General features: G+C 42.9%; 1 protein-coding gene across 1 annotated transcript in view; it reads right to left on the bottom strand.

Annotated features, from left to right (window-relative positions):
- Positions 1-23,796, bottom strand: part of TMPRSS7 (transmembrane serine protease 7) — a 731,423-nt gene that overhangs the window by 148,310 nt on the left and 559,317 nt on the right. The window contains exon 15 of the mRNA XM_069636244.1: positions 18,852-18,959. Within this exon, the coding sequence (XP_069492345.1) occupies positions 18,852-18,959 (108 nt within the window). The remainder of the gene's footprint in view (positions 1-18,851; positions 18,960-23,796) is intronic.

Raw genomic sequence — 23,796 nt, 5'->3', positions numbered from 1 at the left:
ACTTTGTCAGGGATTGTGGGTCATAAATTATGGGGCGATTCGCGCAAATCAGACCTCTGTGGATTCCCACGGGTGTCTTCCTTTCAGAAATGCATGGGGTTCAATGTTTTTCTTCTTGGCTTCGACACCCTGGGCCCAAATCTGTAGGTTGTCCACATGAGCAAAATTCCTGAAAATCTGCTGTGCGAAAAGACTTGGGGTTACAAGTGTTTTAGGCTTTTCCCTTTGCACCCAGGTAGGTGCACCCACACATGTGAGGTTCCGTTTTCATCGGGAAACCTGTGGGAACGCGGGAAGGTAGGCCATGTGTTGTTGGCTTGGTGTTTTGGTGGGTGACCAGAGTGAAATGTGCGAAAATTGTGCTATTTTTTCTGTCTTTTTCCCGATTTCCCCCCAAACTATGGAATCTTTCCCTACATAGTTATTGCCTGACCTGTGCAAATCACCCCTTCCTAAACTTGGAATATTGTCTATCTTTCAGAAACGTATGCCTTTCTGACTCCCATTCAGCTTTCCTACCCTTTTGTTAGATTCCGTCCACCCATGTCCTATTGGACAAAAACCGCCAAAATCGCCTACCTCTCACATAACGGCTGATTAGCATATCAAAATATGTTATTTTGGTTTCCACTCAATCTGTTCTTGAAAGCCTGGAAAATGGCGAATCCAGAACAGCAAACCACTTATTCCTAGCTCTTACAAGGAAGACACCACAGGCTTCTTTGTACAACATTTTATTGCCATTTTCTGAAGAAAAAAACAAATGTTCTCCTTTTTGGTTATTTTCTCTCACCCGCCTACAGCAAAGTAGTATTCCAGGGTGGAGTTATGACCGCCTACATGTGGGAAAAAAGGGGCCAACTTTGGCTGAGATATCTCATGTAACAAAGAAGTTACAAGGGATTGAATTGCGACATACAGAAATCACCAAAAAAGGCCTTGGCCACTGGGGGAAATACCCATGGCAGTTAAGGGGTTAAGATGGTAAAGCCCCAGAGGAGATATCATTTGTAAGGTAGCTCAGTTAGTTAATTCTCCAAATGCAGATTGTACACAGGAATATGTAACACCTGTGTTCAGCACCTGGCTTAATCTTCTGGTGGGATAATAGGCAGAGTGAATGCATTCAGCTTCCGATGCAACAGAGCATTTTCCAGGTCAATTGGTTTCGAAAAAGTGGTGGAAAACACTATTACTGTTGCTTTTTCTAAAAAGCCAGATTTTCGTGCATTTTCTGGGTGGAGTTCGGGAGCCGAGTGGACACACCAGGACCCCCTGTATTTCCCACTCCACCAGACAAATGCGGCCTTACTGCCAGCATGGATTCCCATGCTGGAAATAAGGAAAGGGATTCCCCTGGGATCTGCTTGGAAATGAAACCTGGTAAAAGCGGGCGGAGTCCAGAGGAAGCCATTGTCAATTCCACCAGCAATCGCTAATTGCGTGAGGTATTAACACTCTTCCAAAGTGGAAAAGCAATGTGATTTCACCTGCTTTTCACGCTAAAATCTTCCATTTTGTAGCAGAAAAGTAAAAATGTGCGCCAACGGAAGTGGTCCACTCCATGCAGTTTACTTTGCGCCTTGATGCTTGGGGGTTTTGCGTGATGCTACACATGTAATAAATAAATAAATACATTTAACATGACCCCAGATAAATGCCAATTGGTGATCAGAATGAGTGAGCATGGTATGTCGCTTTTAAGAGGGTGTCCTGTGCTTCTTGAGTGCTTTGGCAAATGCCCTTAATTGCCATCTCGCGTTAAGCAGGTGCTGAAACCCATAAGTCACAAGAGGTATTTCAAATGGCAAATTTTGCTCTTTGGGTGACATTGTCAAAGTGGGAGAATGTTGCCCAGCATGTGTCGCTTTCTCTGTGGAGTGAATTGTGCCCACCCCGAGGACGAAGTGTGAAAAACCCACAAGGGCACTGTGCCCTGCTCATTCTGTGTGTGTCTTCCCCACAGGGCGACAGATGCCGTCTCAGACATGGGTAAGTCTCAGGTGGCAAGCCTGTACCCTAGTTGATGTGGCAAAGGATTCCAGACTTCTGAGGCTGATAACATTAGTAGCATTGAGTTACATGCCACCTGACAGGTATGTGTGATAAAGTTGCAAAGCAGAGATGTTAGTGGGCCAAAGCAGGAGGCAATGTCTGCACACCCTCAAAGGGTACGTACAACCAAAAGTAATAGGGCCCTCCCCCCATCATGGCGGTAGGGAGCCAGGCTCCAAAACAGGGCAAGAATGCCCTCCAATCATCCATGCCCACGAGTAGGGTACCCCTCGTGCTCCAGGAACCCTGTTGAGAAACCTCTGTGCTTTCCAGGTGATACTAATGTTATTTAAAGCCAGAAGTCTAAAAGGTAATCGCTTAATTGCAGCTGGAAATTAGCTCCTGGCGTGATCAAAATGTCTTAACCAAGTGTGACATCATCCCCTTCCTTTAAAAGCAATATGTGTGCTCTTGTGTTTCTTCATCCACTGAATTACTGTTAGAAACTAAGGCAAGAGTTGTGTCTCTTGTGTAGGCATTAGAAGACAGTTGCCAGACTCTGGCATAATATGCCCATGTTCTTCCAATATTGGCTAGCTGTTGCCCTCTTATGGCCGGGTAGAACCATCATGGCAGTGACCGGCAAATGCTTTCCCCTGCAGACAGAAAAGCAGAAATAAGAGGCCAATTCAAGACACAGAACAAATATAAGTTAAGACAGACTGCAGCTGCCTTTGCTGTGTTAGGGAGAATATGTTGAGTGTTCAAGCAAGGAGGTATGCATTAAGCAAGCAAGCAGTGAGACAATGGAGAGTCAAAGAAAGGCCAGAGGGGCTCTTTGAATAATGTAACAGGGCCGTCCTAGTAACATATGAGAGAATCAAATACATCAGGCTTTGCAGCATATGTTAAACGAGAAAGGAACAGAGTCCAGCTCTGCATTCAGAATAACAAAGGCAAAGAAAGGCTAGGCTCTGAAGCCAGCATGAGATGGAATAAGAGGGACCAGACTCATCGTGAGAGGCTGGCCTGGCCCTTGCAGAGGCGCTAGAGGGGCAGCCCACAAAGCAGGCTGCCCCTTTGGCAACCCCCTCGGTCCATATACACCCCACCTACTAGGCATCCCTGGGTCCGACACATCCAGCCGCGGACCTGGGGAGTGCTTATAAGGGGGTGGGCTTGCGATCGCTCATCCTCCTTGTTTGCTGCCCCCCCGGAGGACAGTCAAAGAAGCAACATCACACACTTGGTCGCTATACTCCCATAACAGGGCTTACTCGGAGGTACAAACAAGATTTCCTCTTTCTTTGAAACCCCCATCTTTCCATTCCAAGAGACACATACGTCTCCTTGCCCACACAAAAAAGTAGCAACTTGCAGTTTATAGAAAAGGCTTCAACTCCTTTATGTGGCAGGAGTCCACTTACAGGTGATCTACCTCTTAACGAGCTGGCGTCCTAGCTGTGGCCCTCTGGAAGTAATTGTTATTTCCTCTCTCTTACCATGAGCTCATAGTCAGATGAAAATTCCAGAAATGCAACAAAGACATGTTCTTTGATGCTGCATCCTTTAATTTTCTTCTGTTTTCTTTTCTTCTTTTCTCTTGTTTTATACAGTGATATTTGTAATTTAATATGCGCTGCTATTTTAATTCTAAATTTGTGAAAAGTCGAGTTCTTTGACTAAAACACACTTAATGAATAAATAAATAAAGAAAGAAAAGTCTCCAAGATGTCCCCTGTCCCCCCCACATTTTATGTGTCTCCTACGCCTCTGTCCTTGTCCCGTAAATTCAGTGGGCAGCCAGGGAAACCAGCATTCGAAGCAGACCAGGACATCAACAAGGGAAAGGGAGAGAGAAAGCAGAAGCGAAAAGAAAGACCTTGAGTTGCTTCTGGAAACTTAGAAGGTCCTGCTCAAGTTTGAGAGAGGCAGGGAGGCTGTTCCAGAGGGAGGCCCATGGGCACACACATATAATGCCGACAACCAGTGACTATGCCGGTTGCTTACAATCATCCCATAAGGACCAACAACATAAGTAGTCTAACCCACATAATCCTCAGTATGCTAAGTTACCTAAAACCATGTCATTTTATCCACAATGTATATGTATCAAGGACATTGAGCCAACTAGCAACAGTCCATTCCTAAATAGAGGAAATCTGATGCTATTGTTTAAGCAAATTGAAGAGTTGACAATTATGACATCACAAGACATTGAAAGGGTAGAATTGTCAATCTTCACAGTCAATCTAATTGGGTGGTGATTAAGTTGGTTAGTAGTATGGTTGTGGAATGGCTCATGACATTTGCCAACAAATTATATTCCATGGGCTATTGTATGCAACTTTATCCCAACCTTTTGAATGAAGAACGATTTGGGTCCTTGATGTATACCATGGAGGGCAAAGCGCCTTGAATAAAAAAGAGTAGGGGTAATCAAGGCCATCAAATTAAAGTGTCTTAGCAAAGATAACGAAACTGGGCCCCGTCCTATCATGAAACACAATGGATTTAGATTGTTCACTTTAAACCCAGTAGGACTAGCTACCATGACTTCGACTGAAATCCTTTTGCTTCAGGAGACGTGGCTAACAATCTTTTTCACTGGCTGGCTACCAAATATTTCTACAACCATCTACTAGGGATCAGATTAAGATGCCCAAGGGTGGATTATGCATAGATCTCTGACAAGGTTTCATATCAGTTGGCTATAACTCGGGTGTTGCCTGTGACTATGGTTTAGCAGTGGAAACTAAGAATTTCCTTGACAGTACTGCTAAAACCTTAATATTGAACGTGTACTATCCGCCTGACGGAACACACACTGATTCATTGTTGAAATGGGTGACTGAGTTATTGTCCCTCTGGCAGCTAAATAATCTGAAAGCATATATAAATTTAGCTGGAGACTTTAATGCCCACTGCATTAACTTAGAAAGAGGTGACATCACTGAAGAACAATGGGTGCTCCTTATAGATCATTCACAAGCATTAATGCATAAGGGTCAGAGATGGTCTGAAGCATTATTAGAATTTAATTTGGTGCCTTTGCTGCCTAGTAAGAGTGAAGCACTGCTGGAGGTTGTTACATGGACTAACGGGAGTGGTTTATCATGTTTAGATGGTATATTTCTTACTGACATTCTACATTGCAAAAAACGAATGTACAAAATTATATATACATCACTAAGTGATCATGCAATGTTGAAGATCTTCTTTCAAGTGTACTCCCAGAAGAATAGGATGGTGGATTTGGGTAAAGTGTCAGTTACTGTTCTGGGCAATAGAATTTTGTGGTCAGAGGCCAACTTAAAAAGGGCTAATGAATATATGAGGCACCCCAGAAGAACTAATAAATCACTGTAATGATGATTTGGATTAAATATTTTCCCTGATTAAGCTTCGCCTTCACATGTTGGGGATGAAGGCTGTACAAGGCAAGGATAATCTCCTAATATTCGACTACAGGATTCACATTGAAAAGTGCCAACTATGTAAGAAAAATGAGAACTTAACCTATTTTATCAAAAATCTAAGATTGGCACTGAGTATACCAAATACAAGAACTGCCTTCATAGTCATAAACCTAGCCTCCACTCAGCCAATTGGAAAATGGTATAGGGCCTGAAACACACGCATGATTCATGGACATTTTGGTACCTTTACTGCACCTATTTGACTGCAACGGCACCAAATCTGTGCCATAGCAGAAGGAGAATGGAAGGCACATATAAATGGGCTTTATTGGAATCAATCTAATGTGAAATGTAAACCTTTGTTTGAATATCTGGGAGGCCCAGTACTGAATTCTGAACCCATTGACATCTTAAATATTTTGTCAAGAATAAAACCATCCAGGGCCCCGGGACCAGACTGGTTAGCCAACGCTGTACTGAAGTCTAATCCACAGTTTTGGGTCAGAGTGCTGCACTAATTGTAATCTAAAATATGTACCGTGGGAGTGATTCCCAGGCTCGATATTGGTACCCATACATAAACATGGTTCACAGACTGACTCTAATTAGTACTGGTTGTTAGCTATGTAAGAGGGAAGCAGCAACTTTTTTGCAACAATACTATTAGATTTGCTGAATAAGTGGTGCAAAGATAAACAACTACTTAAACCTTTCCAGCTAGGATTTAGCAATGGCTATTCTACTATTCAGATCAAATGGTCCCTGCGCCTGCTTGCGGCTGACGTGTTAAGTGGGACAGGTGGACCAATTTCTATGCTTTGTCGATTATACGACAGCATTTGATTGTGTCGACCGCCAAATCCTATGTACAAAGCTGTAAAGATGGGTTATAGATAAACATCTGCTATACTTTATACCAGCCCTATACGGGGACACAACTGTTACAACTAGCCTCTCACAAGAGGGGGATTTTCCTCCCCAATGCCTACGAATAGAGGATTAAAGCAGGGGTGTGGTCTTGCATCCCTGCTATTCAACCTCTATGTGGCTGACATGGGGGACCATTTCAGTTTGAAGAAGACCTTTCCACCACACATGGATGGGGTAGCGGTGCTATGGATTACCTACGAAGATGACACTGTCTTACTGGACACCACCCTCTTGGGCTACAAAGAGCGATGGACACCTTGGCTCAGTTTGCAGAAGTAAATCGCTTGAAGATCAATTATTCAAAGGCCAAGGTCATGCATATCTGTGGTAAAGGGCAGCACATTATGATGTTTAACTGGTATATTAGTGGTACTAAGTTAGAGCTGGTTAAAACCTATGTGTATCTCGGCTTACCATTCTATAGTGCCTCCACCCCCCCTCCGCTCAGCTACTACTAGGTGATCCAAGGAAAGCAAAGGATAAACCTGTTTTCCTAGGTTCAGGAAAGAGAATCCCTGTCTGAATGCAGGGCCAGGAGAATCGTAACAATGATGCATGAAGGTACGTGCCACATAGTAACAACCTGTGTTCGCCATTTATCTGGAACGTATAATTGTGTTTGGAGCTAGGTAATTGATGGAAATGCCTAGTATAGTTATATGACATACTATGGTAGTAGTAGGCATATAGAGGAGAATCCAGCCATGTTATGGCAATTACTGTGAATGTGACGCCATAACCTGGTATAGGGGGGCTGATTTGATGAGACAATATAGCCGTTATCCCCCTTTCCAGCCACTGCAGTGGAGGATTAAGGCTATTATAACCCCAGTTTACCAAAGCAGTAACCTGGGGTGCTAAAAAAAGCATTTTCCTTTGTACAATGGGATGCGTGCTGCATCCCGTTGTAAGGAGGAACATCCTTTTCCAAAACGGCCATCATGGAAAGGGAAGCGGGGCTCTGTGCTGGGTCCCTATTCCCTTTCCATGGCGGCCTACGAGAGGCAAGGGGAAGGAGCGGATGCGGGGGCGGCAACCTCTGCCACTGAAATAAGGTAAATAACAGTGGGGTGACAAGCGTTTCAAGCCCACGTTCCTAGCCATATGATTGGCTGGCACGCATTTCAAGCCCACGTTCCTAGCTATCTGATTGGCTGGCATGCCCCGCCTAGGTGCTAATACATTATATATGGTAGGAGTATTTGTCCAAATGAAGGCTAAACATGGCATGTACTATGGGTACATGGGCAGATTCTGGCACTATGTGGCATATGGTGTGAGAACCTGCGCAACCCCTATATAAAACTCTCCAACCACATATGCATGAATTCATAAAATCACAAATCATACACTCAAAAGCCCCAAACACACACAAGAACAACTGAAATTACACATCCATATCCTTTAACACACAGATCTAAACAATATACACAACATTCACTTTAAACAAGCCAGATTTGTGCGCTTTGCCAATGCTTGTTGATTTGTGCTGATCTACTTCCGTTTTCTCAATACTACATGATTTACGACTGAGTCTCAAGCCTGCCCTTTCTGGTCACTAAACCTTGGAAAGCTGGGTCATGTCTATTTTTTTTTATCACCCATATACCAACATTATTAAAAGAACTCTTAAACCACCTTTATAATCATGGGGGGTTTATCAATTTAGGCAAGATGAATGTATAACTAGCATCCATGGAAAAGGAAACCGCCAAGTCCAACTTCAAGGAATATAAAATAAGAAGTTAATTTCAATCAAAAGAGCCCAACATCCTCCTTGCTGAAGGCAAACCAACGGATGAATAAACATTTGTTGCAATCCGTGCAATGACATTCTAAATTGGAACACTGAATGTGATTGCGCGCGCATTACACAATATTACAATGTGAACAGATATGACATATGCCACTCCTTGTGTTTTGCATGAGCATCCATATCATAACAATACAAATATATATAGGAACATTTATAAAATATGAAAAAATAGCCATGGGCGTCCCTCTGCGAGATCAAACACGGCTAAATGACCTGTTCTTTGGGAAGGTACCCACTCGAGAGTCCGCAGCCACACTTTAGCTCACTGTACCTTTCATAGAAGGGAAATGTCCATTTGCATTTCAGTCTTTGACCCGCCCACATGGGCAGTCCAGCACCAAAATGCTATGGCAATTCTCTTCTGAACAAGAGTACCAACAGTAACCCCAGACACGTGTTTCAGCCTTGTTGGGCCTCATCAGTGAGGTGGAGCTGTGTCTCTCTGAGCAAAGTGAACAAGGGGTCCACATCTGGATGACCCTAGGAAACCTAGGGTGACTAAACCTAAGTCCCTTAAACAATCAAAAAATAGTCATGGGCACCCCTCTACGAGAACAAACACGACTAAATTACCTATTCTTTGGGACGGTACCCACTCGAGAGTCTGCAGCCACACTTTAGCTCACTGTACCTTTCACAGAAGGGAAATAACCATTTGCATATCAGTCTTTGTCCCGTCCACATGGGCTATCCAGCACCGAAATGCTATGGCAATTCTCTTCTGAACAAGAGTACCAACAGCAACCCCAGACAATTGTTTCAGCCTTGTTGGGCCTCATCGGTGAGGTGGAGCTGTGCCTCTCTGCAAATGGATTTTTGCTTCTGTGAAAGATGGTAGACAGTTTTGTTGCTGATTTAAGGGGCTTATTATCCTCTTGCGAATTTAGAGGGAGGTGGAGGAATATATTAGGGATCAATTAATGATGCATACGTCCAACTCCAAAATACAGAAGAGGCTGTGCTTTACTTGAAGCATTGTCCATTGCTAAAGGCATAGTGTTAACAAACAAATGCCTCAAAGAAGTAAATGCGAAGAATGGAAAAGAAATTGTTCAAGAGTAAAGAGTGGGGAAGCGGAAGGGGATGTGTCTGGGGAAGAGTCAAAAGTATGTGCATTAAAGAAGGCCAGCAGGCCTGGGCGAACAATAATAATTCCCAACATGGATGACGCAATGGACATTGTCCCTGGTTTGGAATCCAAAAACATAGCCTAAACGGAAAAGAGTGCCCAGCTATGAGAGAGAGATGTAGAAAATAGGGCATTGTGGGTCATTTTGCCAGATTTTGTAAAGTCAATCCAAATATGACGGTTGGAGAAATTAGTCTGAAGGATGTTGAGGATGACACACATGGTTGGTTTAAAAAAGTGGTTCATATTGTGGGGGAGGTGGATGAGGATGAAGAAGGGGAATGTGTACCTCCGGAGGTGTACATTGTTATGGCAGGCAATGTCATCAGAGCTCTAGCATACTCGGGGTCACCATATACAATTATTTCAGAAGTAAAATACAAAGAGATTTGGGGGAGAAAAAGCACACTTTACACAACACAGACATAAAACCGAAAGCATATGGGGGAGGGAAAACAGATTTGCAAGGCTTTGTATGGTGTGATATTGCACACAGGGACAAACATATTCATGGTAAGGTGTATGTGGTTACCAAAGGGGACTGTTTTTGTTAGGCTGGCAACACCAAGGAAAGCTGGGGCTAGAATTACACCCTGGCAAGGAGTCACAAGTACGCACAGTTGGAAGGAATGTTTCGGACAAGTTCAGTGATGACATGAGTAAAAGGTAAGGGGATGTTTTTCATAATGGCATTGGGAGACTTAGAGGCTACGTAATTAGAATTCAGTTATTTTAAAATGCAATTCTCAGTGTACATAAGGTGAGATGTCTTCCACTGAGCATGTGGGAAAAGGTTAGACTAAAGTTGAGAAATCTTTGTGAACAGGGCGTAATTGAAACCATAGAAAGCAGTGTGTGGTTATCACCTATAGTAACACAACGTCCTTTGGGCAGGGTCAGATTAAAGTCTAGACATTTTTGTTACATTTTTGATGCATTTTTGCATCAGGGCAATGTTTGCCCCAGTGCTAATAACATTCCATACTAGCACTAGGGAAAACTTTGTCCTGGTGCAAAAGTGTAGTGGAAATGCAATCTTTTTTGCACTAGGACAATTTTAGCCATGCTGCTTTTATTATGACAAACTGCACTTGTCGATGTGCAATGGTTTTTTATGTGTCTCAGTGTTTTTTTTTTTAAATAGATCAAACTTTGCCCTAGTGCTAATGCCGTGCAAATTTTGCACTTGCACCGGCGCATTTGGTGGTGACACAAAATCTATTTTAATCCAAGAATGGATGCTTCGGTTATCGAGGAACATTGAGGGATTTTTTTTCTTAAAGCATTAGCTTGGATTCATATCATTTTTGCACCTGCATAATTGCAATTTGCTGAAATTAGCAACATGTACAGAGTTGTGAAGGACAGTTCCTTTTCCATGCTGGCATGCACTCATGCTGCTGCATATCTGCTGCATTTTCACTTCAGCATGTTTATGTTTAAAGAGGAGTCTCCATAGGAAAGCCCTCTAGCTGATGGAGATATATCCTAGGTCGAAAGAACATGTGCTACTACGCACGTCTTGCAATGAAGCCTTACACTTACAGTACAGCTGAAACCAATGTAATCCGCAATGCACATGAGGGTTTGCACTGGTGATAAGCAAGCCAATTCACAGAATCTGTGATTCTCGCCTTTCACATTCAACTTTATCTTGGAGAATATCTAATTTCTCAATGAAAGTGTACACATACAAATGCAAAATAGCTTACAAACATAAAATGCCATATATAACATATAAACAGATGCTACAATTATTCAAACACTCACAGACTAATTATTAGAAAGATGTACTAACTGCCAGAGCTCTATATAAACTATAACGAAACAGCAGAATGCTTATACCCGAAAGGTAAAATATCGAGGAGGGAAATATTCACCTTTCAAATACTCCAAACCTAAAATTAGTATCAAAAACGTCTTCTCCAAATTTTTTGGAACGGTCAAAATGAAGGATGTGTGTACAATCTTCCCTGGTACTTTATTACATGAACATTTACTATTCAAAATACCAGCTTTAGAACATTGACTTTAATGTTCAGCCTGTGGTGGTAGACTGAGTCTACTCATTCTTTAAAAAAACAGGATATTTGTCTTTGATTATAAGACTAGGATAAATAAGGCTCATTATCAGCGGAAGATAAAAGGCCACTGTTGGTTTATTTAATTCTTCTTTCTTCACAGGCAACGTTCCCTCTAATTATTTTTCTCGATGTGCTGAACTGGTTTGCTGTTGTGCGCACATTATTTTCCATGTGCGCAACTAATGAGGTAAGCCACTTTCTGAGCATGTGTATTTAGTGAACTACCGTTGCAGAAGAGAGTTTGGAAAGGAATTTCCTCTTCCCAGACACTGCAATTTTTGACAAATCTTACAAAACACATAGGCTAAAATAGACTATGTCATATGTGATTAAACAGAAAACTCATTAACCAGTCCAAGACTTCAAAATCTGCCACAGTACCTCGCAAACTTTTTATGCCACTGGAAAATCACTCATGTGTACTAGAAAACCCAAATATCTGTTGTCATAAACTGATGTGGCTGTCAAGAAATTCATACAGAATACAACATTTGCCGATGGATTAATGGCAATTAAAAGCAATGTGTCAAATCACATGCTGATAGGAGTTCAAGTGTGACTTTAATGAAGTAATTCAAGGGGCAGGAGAACATAATTTGTGTAAGAATGATAAGTGCATCAGAATAACTGCACCTCACAATATGATGATCAAATATTCCTGTGCCTCTGCTTACTTTCCACATTACGTTGTCCTTTGGGTAGTGTTAACACCAGCCTTACAGTTTAGAGACATATACACCATCAATTTTTACTCCCTAAAAATGAAAATGTGCCCAACAAAAACGAGAAACAATGTACATTTTGTTGCTTCAACCCACAAAGCCCCACTGATATTTTTCGAATTAGTGACCAGTAGAGCAGTGGCATAGGGAGGAACTCTAATAATATTAATGCCTGATCTCAACAGGAATTTTAAGGGGAAGAAAATCTTTTAATAAGCAGAAAGTATTCCTATTGGCAAAGCTAATAACTTTTTTACTCCCAGAAAAATCATTTGACTCCAAGTAGGGAGTGAAATCTGATTAGAGCCTTGCTTGTTACCCTGACATGGAAAGTGAAATGACAGGGAACATAGTCTAGTCTATAGATTTGCCCACCCTTCTCCACCAGAGCCTAAACAAATTAAAGAAGAGCTTTATTGAGGTTTATTATGGATCCCTGTGTAAGAAAATCACATACATATGGCTTTTAAGTTAATGGCATCAAATCTGAAGAAATACAACAGATGGAGTCCCTTCTCTTCTGTAATTCTTTGTAAATTAAATAAGATGCAGGGAAATGCTAGAGACGATTCAGAGCACATGGTTATATTGAAAAGCCCTCAGCAGCTGATCATAGAAATAAAAACAAGGTGCTGTTGTTTAGACAGGTCCTAGAATTTCCTATCCTTTAGCAAACAAGCAACACATTTCCTTCAGTATGCTGTCGAAAAAAAATGACTTGGTTTTTTTAATTTGCTGCTTTGTTCATCACCCGCAAGGAGTGATGACCTGTGCTCTTCCACCCATACCTTTCCCTGGCCGCTGTGCTAGCCTCCAATACTTGATAGAGCACTGTAAAAAGTGAGGGATTATAGCAGTAAACACTCACTGGGATATTTGCAGACCCACAATACTTTGCAAGCAAGGCATATTTAATGCCATTATGTGCATTTTAAGAATGTCATGATTCTGCATGTTCACAATTCTTTTGCAGTGCATACAAGACTGTTTGCAACATACCCCACCCTTATATCATTGTGTAGGATTACACAGTGCTCAGTGAAACAGTTTGTGATAGCAGCGAGTTACCATATAATTTGTGACATTCTATGCCCAAAGGAACTCTGAACACATGGAAACGAGGCAGATTTTCTGTAAAGCATTCTCTTGTCTGAATATCCAGTACCCTAATACTATGGACGAGTAATCCCAGGCATAGTCCATATCCATTATCCCTTGTAGTTAAAGTAAATGATATTGCAATGTTGCTCTCCACTTATGGGATAATGTTAGTAATGCTAAAGTAGAAGATACTGAGCATCACATTTGTCTTCTCAAAATCCTTACAGGGCAAATTTATATTTGAGTTTTATAATGTGTTAACTTGCAAGGGGGCCGCTTCAAAGCACTTGCGTGACATATGTACAAAGAGGAAGTAGGGGATAATGTTACATATCCAGGAAGCCTGCTTACTTACAGTCAGTATCCGATATTTCAATTGTTTTGTGTGGGTGACGCTTTTGGTAAGGCACAATGAGTAACAGAAATTCTGGCACGTGAACGTTATTCATATTATTCATATTACAACAAACATAAAACAAGTGGATGTAGGTACATGTCTGCTAACCTTTCGCCAAGCCAAAAGTGTTGGAGTCAAGGTTGTCCGGTACTATCTTAATGTGTTCTGGGGCAGAGGTTAGAGTTATAAGGTCAAAGTGTGGCAGAATCAAGCTTAGGAGTCATGGGTGGGAAGGGGACATTATTTGGTTAATGTGTGCAGGCATATCTTGGTCAGATTCTTCTGTTCATGGAGCCAGTTTTTTATATTAGTTTTTAACCACATGTGTGTATTTTGCTGTTAGGGATTTTAAGTGTTTACGGTCACCCATGCATATTAGTGTAATGCAAATTAGCAGACTATCAAGACTAGTTGCTTATTTCAAGAGAAATCAAATTTCAATTAATTGCTGTGGCTTGTGCCTTATTAAATATTTTCGAATAGGTGAGAATTGTCTGTGTGCTCTGCTAAAAATCTTCTGAGCAGCACCCAGAAGGAAGCTGGGCAAGCGCACATGCGCACAGCTTAGAGGGAACACTGTTCACAGGTAGTATCCTTACGACTGTAAAATCTAGCTGCTGGGCTCTTCAACAAAGCTGTTTTCTACAAGGTTAGATCCACTGCAAATGTGAATCACCCAGACCGAAATAAAAAAAAAGATTTCACTACCTCATCCTCAATCGTGGGGACTAACTGCAGGCTTTTCAATAGACTGATCAGACAGTGTGTAAAGCTAAAATATCAGTTTCGCCAAGTGCGTAACCAGAACATTACCTGATTTCGCCCAATGGTATCTGCAATGGGTCTAAGACTGTATTCACGACACAAGCCACACATTGAGGAGTTCTTTGGCAGTGCCGGATTGAACAAAAACATCTGTTTTGCGCTATTTGTAGAGGTCCAGTGGAAACGACGTCAGTAATGCCTGAACAATATGTTGCAAATGGGCTACATTTTCATTTATAAATTTGAAAAATACAACTAATCGGAAGTTGACAATTTCTTTGCTTTATTGGTCTGATGCACCACGAAGTTGACACATTTTTGTAAGTTGAACAATAAAGTGAAACTTCCACTCCAAGGTATTCATAAAAATGACCCTATAGTTTTTGCATTTACAAATATTGATTTTTTATAGCGTCAAGGCTTACCTTCATGCATCACATTGGACAGACATACATTCATGGTCAGTTTAAGATTGGACAAAACATTCTCATATGCCTAGGCGAGTAACTGTAATTCTGCAAGGGTATGTTCCAACAAAACAACTTAAGCAGCATACGCCAGCATGCAAATATCCCTGACCCCTATCCTCAGTGTAAATCTGGCAACCTTCTGCAATTCTCTGTTCCGGGCATTCACATAGGAATTAAAAAGTAAGGTCACAGGAACACACCCTTGATAAACCTCCAGTGACACGGTAGAGGAATAGGTAAGCTAGTTTAATTGGCTATACCTCACTCTGGCTTCAAGATCTCAGTGCATCTCTGCAAAAACAGTTAGCCAATTACTAGGAGGCACCACATTAGTCGACATGTTCCACAGCTCCCCACGGTTAACTGACTCAAAGCCTGGAGCCTTGACCAAAATCCCCAAGTAGCCAACTGACTTCCAGCAACACACATATTTCTCCAGAAAAAGGTTTGTATTTCAACTCTGTTCTGCTGCATTCACACGCTTTATAGGGCCATACTTAGTGGCATCCCAAACACCATGCTCCTCAAGCCATTCAAGCAATCAAGCAATCTGACATCTAATATTCTACCAAGCAACTTGGCTGTGGAATCCTTCAATGAAAAGGGGTGATAATAGACAGGCTATGATTTGCAAAGGAACAATACATGCTTCTTTCCATGGTGCAGGCTGACACACAGTTCTAACAAAAAGAATGTTTGCTTGTTTGTTTGTTTGTTTGTTTACTTGGTATTGAGCGCCAAACCCATTAGGTAGCCGGGCTCAGTAGAGGTCAAGACAACCTAAACTTGGTTACATAATGTGTACACAGAAGCATATGATATACAAGACAGTTTGAAAAAAACAAAAAAAGAAATAGGCTGCCAGGATGGTTACAGTGGCGTACAGGAGGAAGCAAATTAAGAGACATACAGTAAAGATAGGAGAGCAAGGTACCGAGAGAGGTAAGCTAACAGTCATTCGTTCGTAGCCATTTAATTGCATTTAGTCTAAATTGAGGGTATGGTTGTTCCTTTCTGAGGTCATGCGGGAGTGCATTCCAAGTTTGTGCTGCAATAACTGGGAAGCTAGATCCTCCAGCTGTGCCCCGTTTAAATCTGGCCGTTTCCAGGGTATGGACATTGGTAGTTCTCGTTGGGCGTGTGGACAATCTTCTAATTATCCTTTCAGCAAGGTAGGGTGGGACCAAGTTGTTTAAGCATTTTGAGGTAAGGGAGGCTGTTTTTAGAAGTATCCTGTCAGAAATTTTTAGCCAATGAACCTCTCTTCTAGCATCAGAGATGTGTTCTCTCCTGGGGATATTCAAGCCTGCTCTTAGAGCGTTATTTTGCATTCTTTGTATCTTGTTGATGATATTTTTGTTGGCACCTGAGTAGAGAGTGTTACAGTAGTCTAATCTTGACATTAGAAGGGCATTGGCGAGGGTGATGCAACTCGGGGTGGAGAGGTATGGTCTGCAAGCTCGGATAAGCTTACAGGTATAAGCTGCAGAGGATGCAAGTGAGTTGACTTGTTTCTTAAGCGAGAGGGTGGCATCAAGATAGAAGCCCAGAGTTTTGACCACTGGCATCACCGTGATGAGATTGTTGTCGATGTTGAAGGCGGTATAGTTAGGGCTAAGTTTTTTAATGTAAGTTTCAGAGCCTAGGATTAGTATTTCAGTTTTATCGTCATTCAGGCAGATGTCATCCATGCCTGAATGAGGAGGTATACTCTGTTTACTAAGGCTGTATTCTCCAAAAAGTTGCCCGAAACGGGAATGAGGATCTGGGTATCATCTGCATAATTTGTGTAGGTGATACCCAGTCTGTCTAATTTGTCGAACAAAGGCTTAGTAAAGATGTTATACATAGTGGGTGAGACACATGATCCTTGGGGTACTCCACAGGAGATTTGAGTTGGGTCAGCAGCCGTTAGTGGGGAAAAGACTCACATTGTCCTGTTGGCAGGAAGGATTGGACCCAGGCTATGGCTTCCCCTGAGAAAAGCACCGCCGACCTAAGATGGCTACATAAGACTGCATGATCCACTAGGTCGAACGCTGCAGAGAGGTCCAGGAGAATTAGCATAGCTGTTTGTCCCTTGTCCTTGTGCAAGCTCAGCAAAAAGAGGAGCCAAAGCCAACAGCTCACATTGTAAACAATCCAAAGGGACAGCGTCTGCCCCGGGAGCCTCGCTATTTATAGATCTTAAACATGCATTTGAGGCTTCCGTGTCAGTCGCTGCAAAGCAAGGTTTACACTGAGAAGAAGAGACATAAAGCATGTGTTGGCACGATTTAATATATAAGCCTGAAATACTTGCTATGCATGGCTTGGTACGGGTGCTGCAACAAAGGCCAGAGGAAGTGTAAGAAGGACATAATCCTTGAGCAATTATCCTCCAATAACCTTTTAGGTATTTGGCTTTGGAGACTGAAGACACGCACATTCCCAAAAAGTCTGCTTGATTGTGTCCTGTACAGATACAATTTGGAGTACTGGTTTATGACCATGGAATGAATAATATAATGAATTCCCACTTGTAAGAACCAGACTGCACTGGCTAGTTAGGCTGTGTCTTGCCCTATTTGGGCAGTGTTGGGAAAATAGGATTTGTCTGTCACACAAAGCTGTAACTGTGCCTAGGTTATTGCTGAAGGTGTAGCGTGGTGTAGTAGGCGATGACCTGTCACCTGAGGTTGTAGCTGAGTGTAAGAGCCTGTTGCATGACACATGAGTATGTTCCTCTTGGGTATTTCAGTCTGTTTCTTGGCTGATCCCTATATACACAAATGCCTCTGACACAAGGCCGTTTATAGCATATGCTGGCATTTCTGTTGACGTATTGTGGTTTTACCTGATGTGCCCAAGGTACCCGTTGTCTGTATGCATTTTTAATCCATATGGTTGGTAACTAAAAAAGCATTTGATATACTTAACTTATGTTTTTATTTGATCAATTTTACTATTGTAGTATTTTTCACTTTTTAAATGTCACTTCCTGTGATGTCATCAGTGCCACAGTTCATATTGCAATACTTTCTGTGGTGTAATTGGGGTGAATGGCAATGTGATGTCATCAGGGTTGAGTTTAAAGGGTGCATGATGACACTTCTCTAACTCTCCATTTTGTTGCAATGACGTCCCTGGGGTCCCTGGTTTTTCTGGTTCATTGTAGCTGCAAGGGAAAGTACATTTGAGTGCAGACCTGAGATGCTTGCATATGAGCTAAACGGTGTCCAGTCAAACGGTCGAATACAATACATTCGACTCAAAAGGACCGAAAAAAAAATGATTGAATGACTTTTTTTAAATGTATTTTTTTTGGGCCTTGGTATAGGTTAAATGTGTAGTTTTTGGCTAAAAAAACAGGGATTTGTGGGGGGGGGGGAACGAACCCCCCCTCCAAATAAAGTGCGTTCGATTTTTTTTCCCAGTCCTTTTGATTCGAAACAGTTGCATTTCGACCCTTTGTATTCAATCCTTTCACCCTAAACCATGCTAAACATTTAAAATATAGATTATATAGGAGATATATGTTGGTCAGGATATGTTTCACCCCAAATGAGACCTAAGAGAGTGCTGTACTTATTGATCAGCGATGTAGTGATTTTCAGAACAAATGTTCTCATGAAAGTACTGCACAATCACAGTGATGTCACAACCCATTTCTAAGACTACTTGTTACATTTTCATAGCATTGGCTAAAGCATACACACCATTTGATGATTCACTTTTTGATCGATATAAAACAATAGGTGCAAAAGTGTGGCCCTGGATGAGTTTGCTCGCTGACCTAGAGGTCTATCAAAACCATGCCATGAGTGCTCCAAATCTGCAACGTGCACCATCACATTGAATATTTGCTCAGACACCAATGCCCACACTTGCAATCTCTGCCTAACAGACATGACCTTGTGCTGGGTAGCAATGCTAATACACAGAGATGTTTTAGGATAGCAGAGTAGCATGAATTGCTATAGTATAATTTCGATAGGTCACATGTAAAACATAGTTTTAAGAAATCAAACTCAAGATACCAACCACAATAAAGCTCATCGCTTTCATCAAAGCAATCATTGATTCCATCACATTGTTGCGCTTTCTCGATACATAAGCCAGTGGAACATCTAAATTGATCTGCTGGACAAGCTGAACAAAAAGAAAAACATTTTTAATATATGACTTATAAATATTGCTCTTAAATTATCATTTCATTTTTTTCTTAAATTCTTTTCATTACCATCAAGATACAACGTGACATTAAAGACCCGATTCACAGAAGCGTTTTATAATGGCGCAATCCCATCGGAAAATGCTCTGTGAATCAGGCTCTAAATATCTCTCCCAAATGTGTTATTGTATGTGACAATGTAGCCCAACACAACACTGTAGACACAGAACGTATCGGTCAACATATTTTTTTCAAAACAGGGTAAATTGATGAACTCCTATCCCGGTAACCACCTGCTAATAACTATGCAGAATAGCCTATCTGTCGTTGGGGCACGGAAGAGCAACTAAGATAAGAATAAATGATACAGTGTCAAGGATAAATGATGGTTGAGTTCCAAAGTTCACAGGCCTGGCTGTTATTAGAGTCAATGTTCTCATAATACTTTCCCACCCCCTTCGTATCAGCACAAATCTCTCCTGAGTTCTGGTTGGAATAATATCTACGAGACCTACCGGACAACTAAAAAATGTAAGCAATTAATTTAAAAGTGTTATGAAGGATCTCAAACATGTGCAGCTGCAAATTCTAAAGAACCAAGTCTCCAGTTCAGCTTCTCTTACTCTAAAATAAAATCTCCAATGATATAGCACCCATCTCGCTTCTTTACATTCATACAATGCTCCAGGGATCTAAACTCCAGCTTGCTTCCCTATTTTTCAAAATGCCATTCAAAATGTCCCCCTCCACGCTGGACCTTGGGATCAGGTGGGGCGGAATGAACCAAGTCACGTATGGGGGTAGGACTCCTCAGAAATACTCTCCAGGGTTCTTTGGCTTGTTTCTTCGGTCTTGTTTTCTCATTATCTTGAACCACATCCTCTGGCAAAGGTCTCCAGGGTATAGGCAGCTTGCTGGATTGCCCTGAAACAGTATTGAAACTTCAAGGATTTCCAAGGGGCCGGATTGAAGCATCTAATTCTTGTAATAATACAGGACATATTTCAGGTCCCATTCTTCTCATCTGGGTCTGGCAACTGCCACAGGCCAATTGATCACATTCCTAATTACCTCCAATCTTGTAAACCTTTTCTTGGCTGCACCAGTGGACCCATTAAATCGTCCTTGCCTGTGGTTCTGGCTCACACCAGGGCTGGAAATATAACTCCCAGCAAATTTGTAATGGCTCTGCCAACATTGGTATCTGCCAGGTTCTTGCATACCTCTGACCTCTTGCTTGTGCAGCCTGCTAAGGTCTCTCTTCATAGCTCCACAATAGTTGCCCAGTGAAGTCTTCTTTGGGTATTTTGATTGGGTCTCGTTTATACTTTTCGGCAGACTCTGTGGTTCTCTCTTTTCCTCTCTTAGTCTGGCCTCCACCAGTGCTGGGAAAGAGTGAACATCAGGCACTCCATTTTGCTCCTTCACTTTCTTGGTTTGGTCGCAGGAAGTCTTGGTCTGACATATACTCCCCAGCACACTCTGCAGCTCCTTCTCCCAGACTGGTGTCTACAAGAGTCTGGGATATAAAACCCAGCAGGATCTGCCATCCCTCCAAATCCCTGGAAGCCTGGTGTCTTATCACTCACGTTTTACGGGGTCTTGATTCCACTTGATAAGCATTCTATGTGTCACCCCTGCCGTTCATTAGCTTAAGAGGAGTTGTATTGGTTCCCCTGTAGAGTTCAAATTGTTACTCCATTTGTGTATTCTTTCCCCTGCCTCATTCTCTTTGTCCCCAGTTGCACATAGTCTGTTTCAACTGACCATGCACTGACCATAAAAGCTTCACTGAAGCTTGCCTAGGAACCTCATGCTACTCTAGTCTCAGAGCAAGAACACTTCGCCGCAGACATCACACACCCCATACCACACTCCTCTCCTTTGAAACCCACAGATTGGCCAGACTTGCCTCTCGCTACGCCCACGCACTCCAATCCTCCACCCTCGAAGCTCTCTCCCCCAATCAAAAGCATCCTCATCACCTCCTCAGACTTCTCAAGAAGTCACGGAATGCCTGCTCCCTGCCCACAATGCTCCACTGTCGCATCTGGCAAGCATAACACGCCAATCAGTCCCCACTGACTCCCTTTTCATTACGCAAGAACAGCAAAAAAACCTAAAATGCACCCTGATTAATGCTCGCTTCATAGGAGCACATGCAATTGACATCCATGGCCTATTTATAGAACACAAATTAGACCCGTTATCCATCACAGAATCCTGGCTACATCTAGCCCCAGGCCCTACCCTCACATTAGCTGTCCCACCTGCCTACACTCTCCTCAGAGAAGACAGCATTGATGCCCTAGGTAAAGGGGTAGCGCTCATAGCGACAACCTATTTTCTAATCGGATCCTGCCCTATTTCTATTTCACCAGGATATGAAATCCTACTCATGAAGCTAACCACTAACCCTAAAACCACCTACAACATCTTATTAGTCTACCGCCAACCCAACAACGCCAATCAACCTGACATCGACATCCCACTACTTATCACACCGCTTTTGAAGCCCTCTACATACTGTATTAATCTAGTTGACATTAACCTTGGCTATAATAACACAAATGACCCCAAAGCCACTCATCACCACCCCCACCCACAACAAAGGCTGAACCCTTGACTGGATTCTTACTTCCAACTGAGCCAGTAACATTACCTCTATCTCAGTAATTCCCTGGTCGGTTCACTTCCTAATTAACTTTGACCTCAACATCACCAACTTACAGGCCACCACTCCTCACAAACAAACCCAACCCTATATTGGTTAGAAACTCCCGTAAACTTACATTTAACAAACTGAACCCCACCCCTGTAGCCTTACTCAAAAACCATGACTCCACCAACACCAACCCACATGACATTGCTAGCCTTTATCACTCCTGCCTTCAACTTACCCTAGACACACATGCTCCGCTCGTATTAAAATGCCTGAAACCCCACAAACAGGCTAACTCATGGTTTGATGAGGAACTCACTAACCTACGCCGCAAGAAAAGAGCCGCTGAACATCTACACAACAGAAATCCTTCCACCACCAACTGCAACACACTAGCCAGAGCTACCAAAACCTATACATAGGCAGTTGTAGCCCACAAATCTAACTCCTATAATACTCGTATTTCCAAGGCAGCCTCTAACACTAAATCATTCTTCTCTATACTAAGAGAATTGGAATCACCCATTCCACCCTCCACCCCCATGCATGTAGACAAAACATGGTGCACAGTCATCCAAAATGCCCCCACACACAAAATGGAATCCCTCCAGGATAAAATCAGGGCTAAAAGAGACTCACTTGCCAGCAAACACACTGCACCTAGTTCTACTGATCGTGCCAACCACGTCTCTACTAACTAAACTTCCTGTTCAAATTCAATAAAGTCTTCCAAGATCAAGTTCTGTCCACCATCCTTGTCTTAAAACCTAACTGTAAGGGAGACACCTGCCTGGCCCACTTATTAAAACTCTGTGCTCCTACCCTGTCCCCTATCATCACTGACTTCATCAACATCTACTTCACCACAGGGACGCCTCTGGACTGGTCCGGGACACCTCTGGGCTCTCTGCCACTCCCCCGGACGTTCTACCTGGGATCAGTTGTAGAAAAAGGGAGAGGGGTTTAGCGACTTCTCCTTGTCTCCCGCGGCTCACCTCCCGGTCTTCCCTTGCGATTTCCCCTTGGCACTCCGCTCACCTTGATTTTCGTTATGCTGTACTCTCCGTCCTGCCGTGCTTGGCAGGGTTGCGTCGTTGTTGGCGTGGTCTGCTAAGTTACTTCACTGGCGTTCGCCTGGAGTCCAGACCGGCTGCGACTCCTCCTTTCAGTTAAGTCTTTTAATGTTTCTTTTGAAAAAAGTCTATGTTGATGAATGTCCCAGTAACCTTCTTCGTTTGTTTTGTAGAGGCTGATGGAGAATGCTGAGGCTGAATGCAGAGTTGGAAGGTAAGGATGCGCTAGATGCGGCGCTGAAAGCGTCCTTGAAAATGAGCTGACCTGTGCCTTGTTTCTTTTCAGGCCGCGGAGAATTCCTGGAAGCGGCGATGGATTGGGGGACTGAGCACCAAAAGTGAGGTTCGTAATGGCGAAGGCCTTCCAGGTGAGATGGTAAGTAGCTTCTTGTTCCTGCCTCTAGTAATCCTGAATATGTAGCCGAGGACCGATGGCGATACCCTCGAAGGCTCCTACTGGATGAATAGTTGGAGCTGAGCAGGTAAGAATAGCTATGTTCTTCCAGGCTGTTTGCCTGAGCGGGCCAGGATACAGAGTAGGACCCGGTGAACGTCACGCTGCAAAGCAGAATAACACGAAGCATGTGCCTCGTGTCGGGCGTGGTTTAAATACCCGGCACATATCCCAGGTGCCTTAGGGGCGGACCCTACCCAGAAGCTAGCCTGCTTGTTGCAATTCCCCGATAATCCTTGTGGGGGCAGCCATATTCCCCCATTGTCCATTGGAAACCATACTTGCCAAGTGCGCCTGGTGCAAACAGCGCGAGGATTGTGTCCAAGGCACCCGCAACCGGCTAGTGTGGGCCTTTCTGGCATTGGAATGGTACTGAGGTGGAGGCCATGGTGCCCAAGACCCACAGCCAGGGCTCGGTGTCGTGACAGCACTCCCCCCCAAAGCCCCTCTCACGGTGACCCTCCTGTCCGGACCTGGCTTGTCTGGGTGCTCTTGATGGAAACGTTGAAGCAGGCGCGGAGCATGGATACATTCACTGGGCGCCCACGTTCTGTCCTGCGGACCGTAGCCTTTCCAGTCCACCAGGTAGTAGAGTTTTGTCCTCACATACTTAGAGTCCAGGATGC

This window comes from Ambystoma mexicanum, chromosome 7p, assembly GCF_040938575.1.
Source record: "Ambystoma mexicanum isolate Mex_15411 chromosome 7p, UKY_AmexF1_1, whole genome shotgun sequence".
NCBI classification, from domain to species: Eukaryota; Metazoa; Chordata; class Amphibia; order Caudata; family Ambystomatidae; genus Ambystoma; species Ambystoma mexicanum.
The sequence above is the reverse complement of the archived record's forward strand: the minus strand, read 5'-3'. Positions and strand labels throughout refer to the sequence as shown.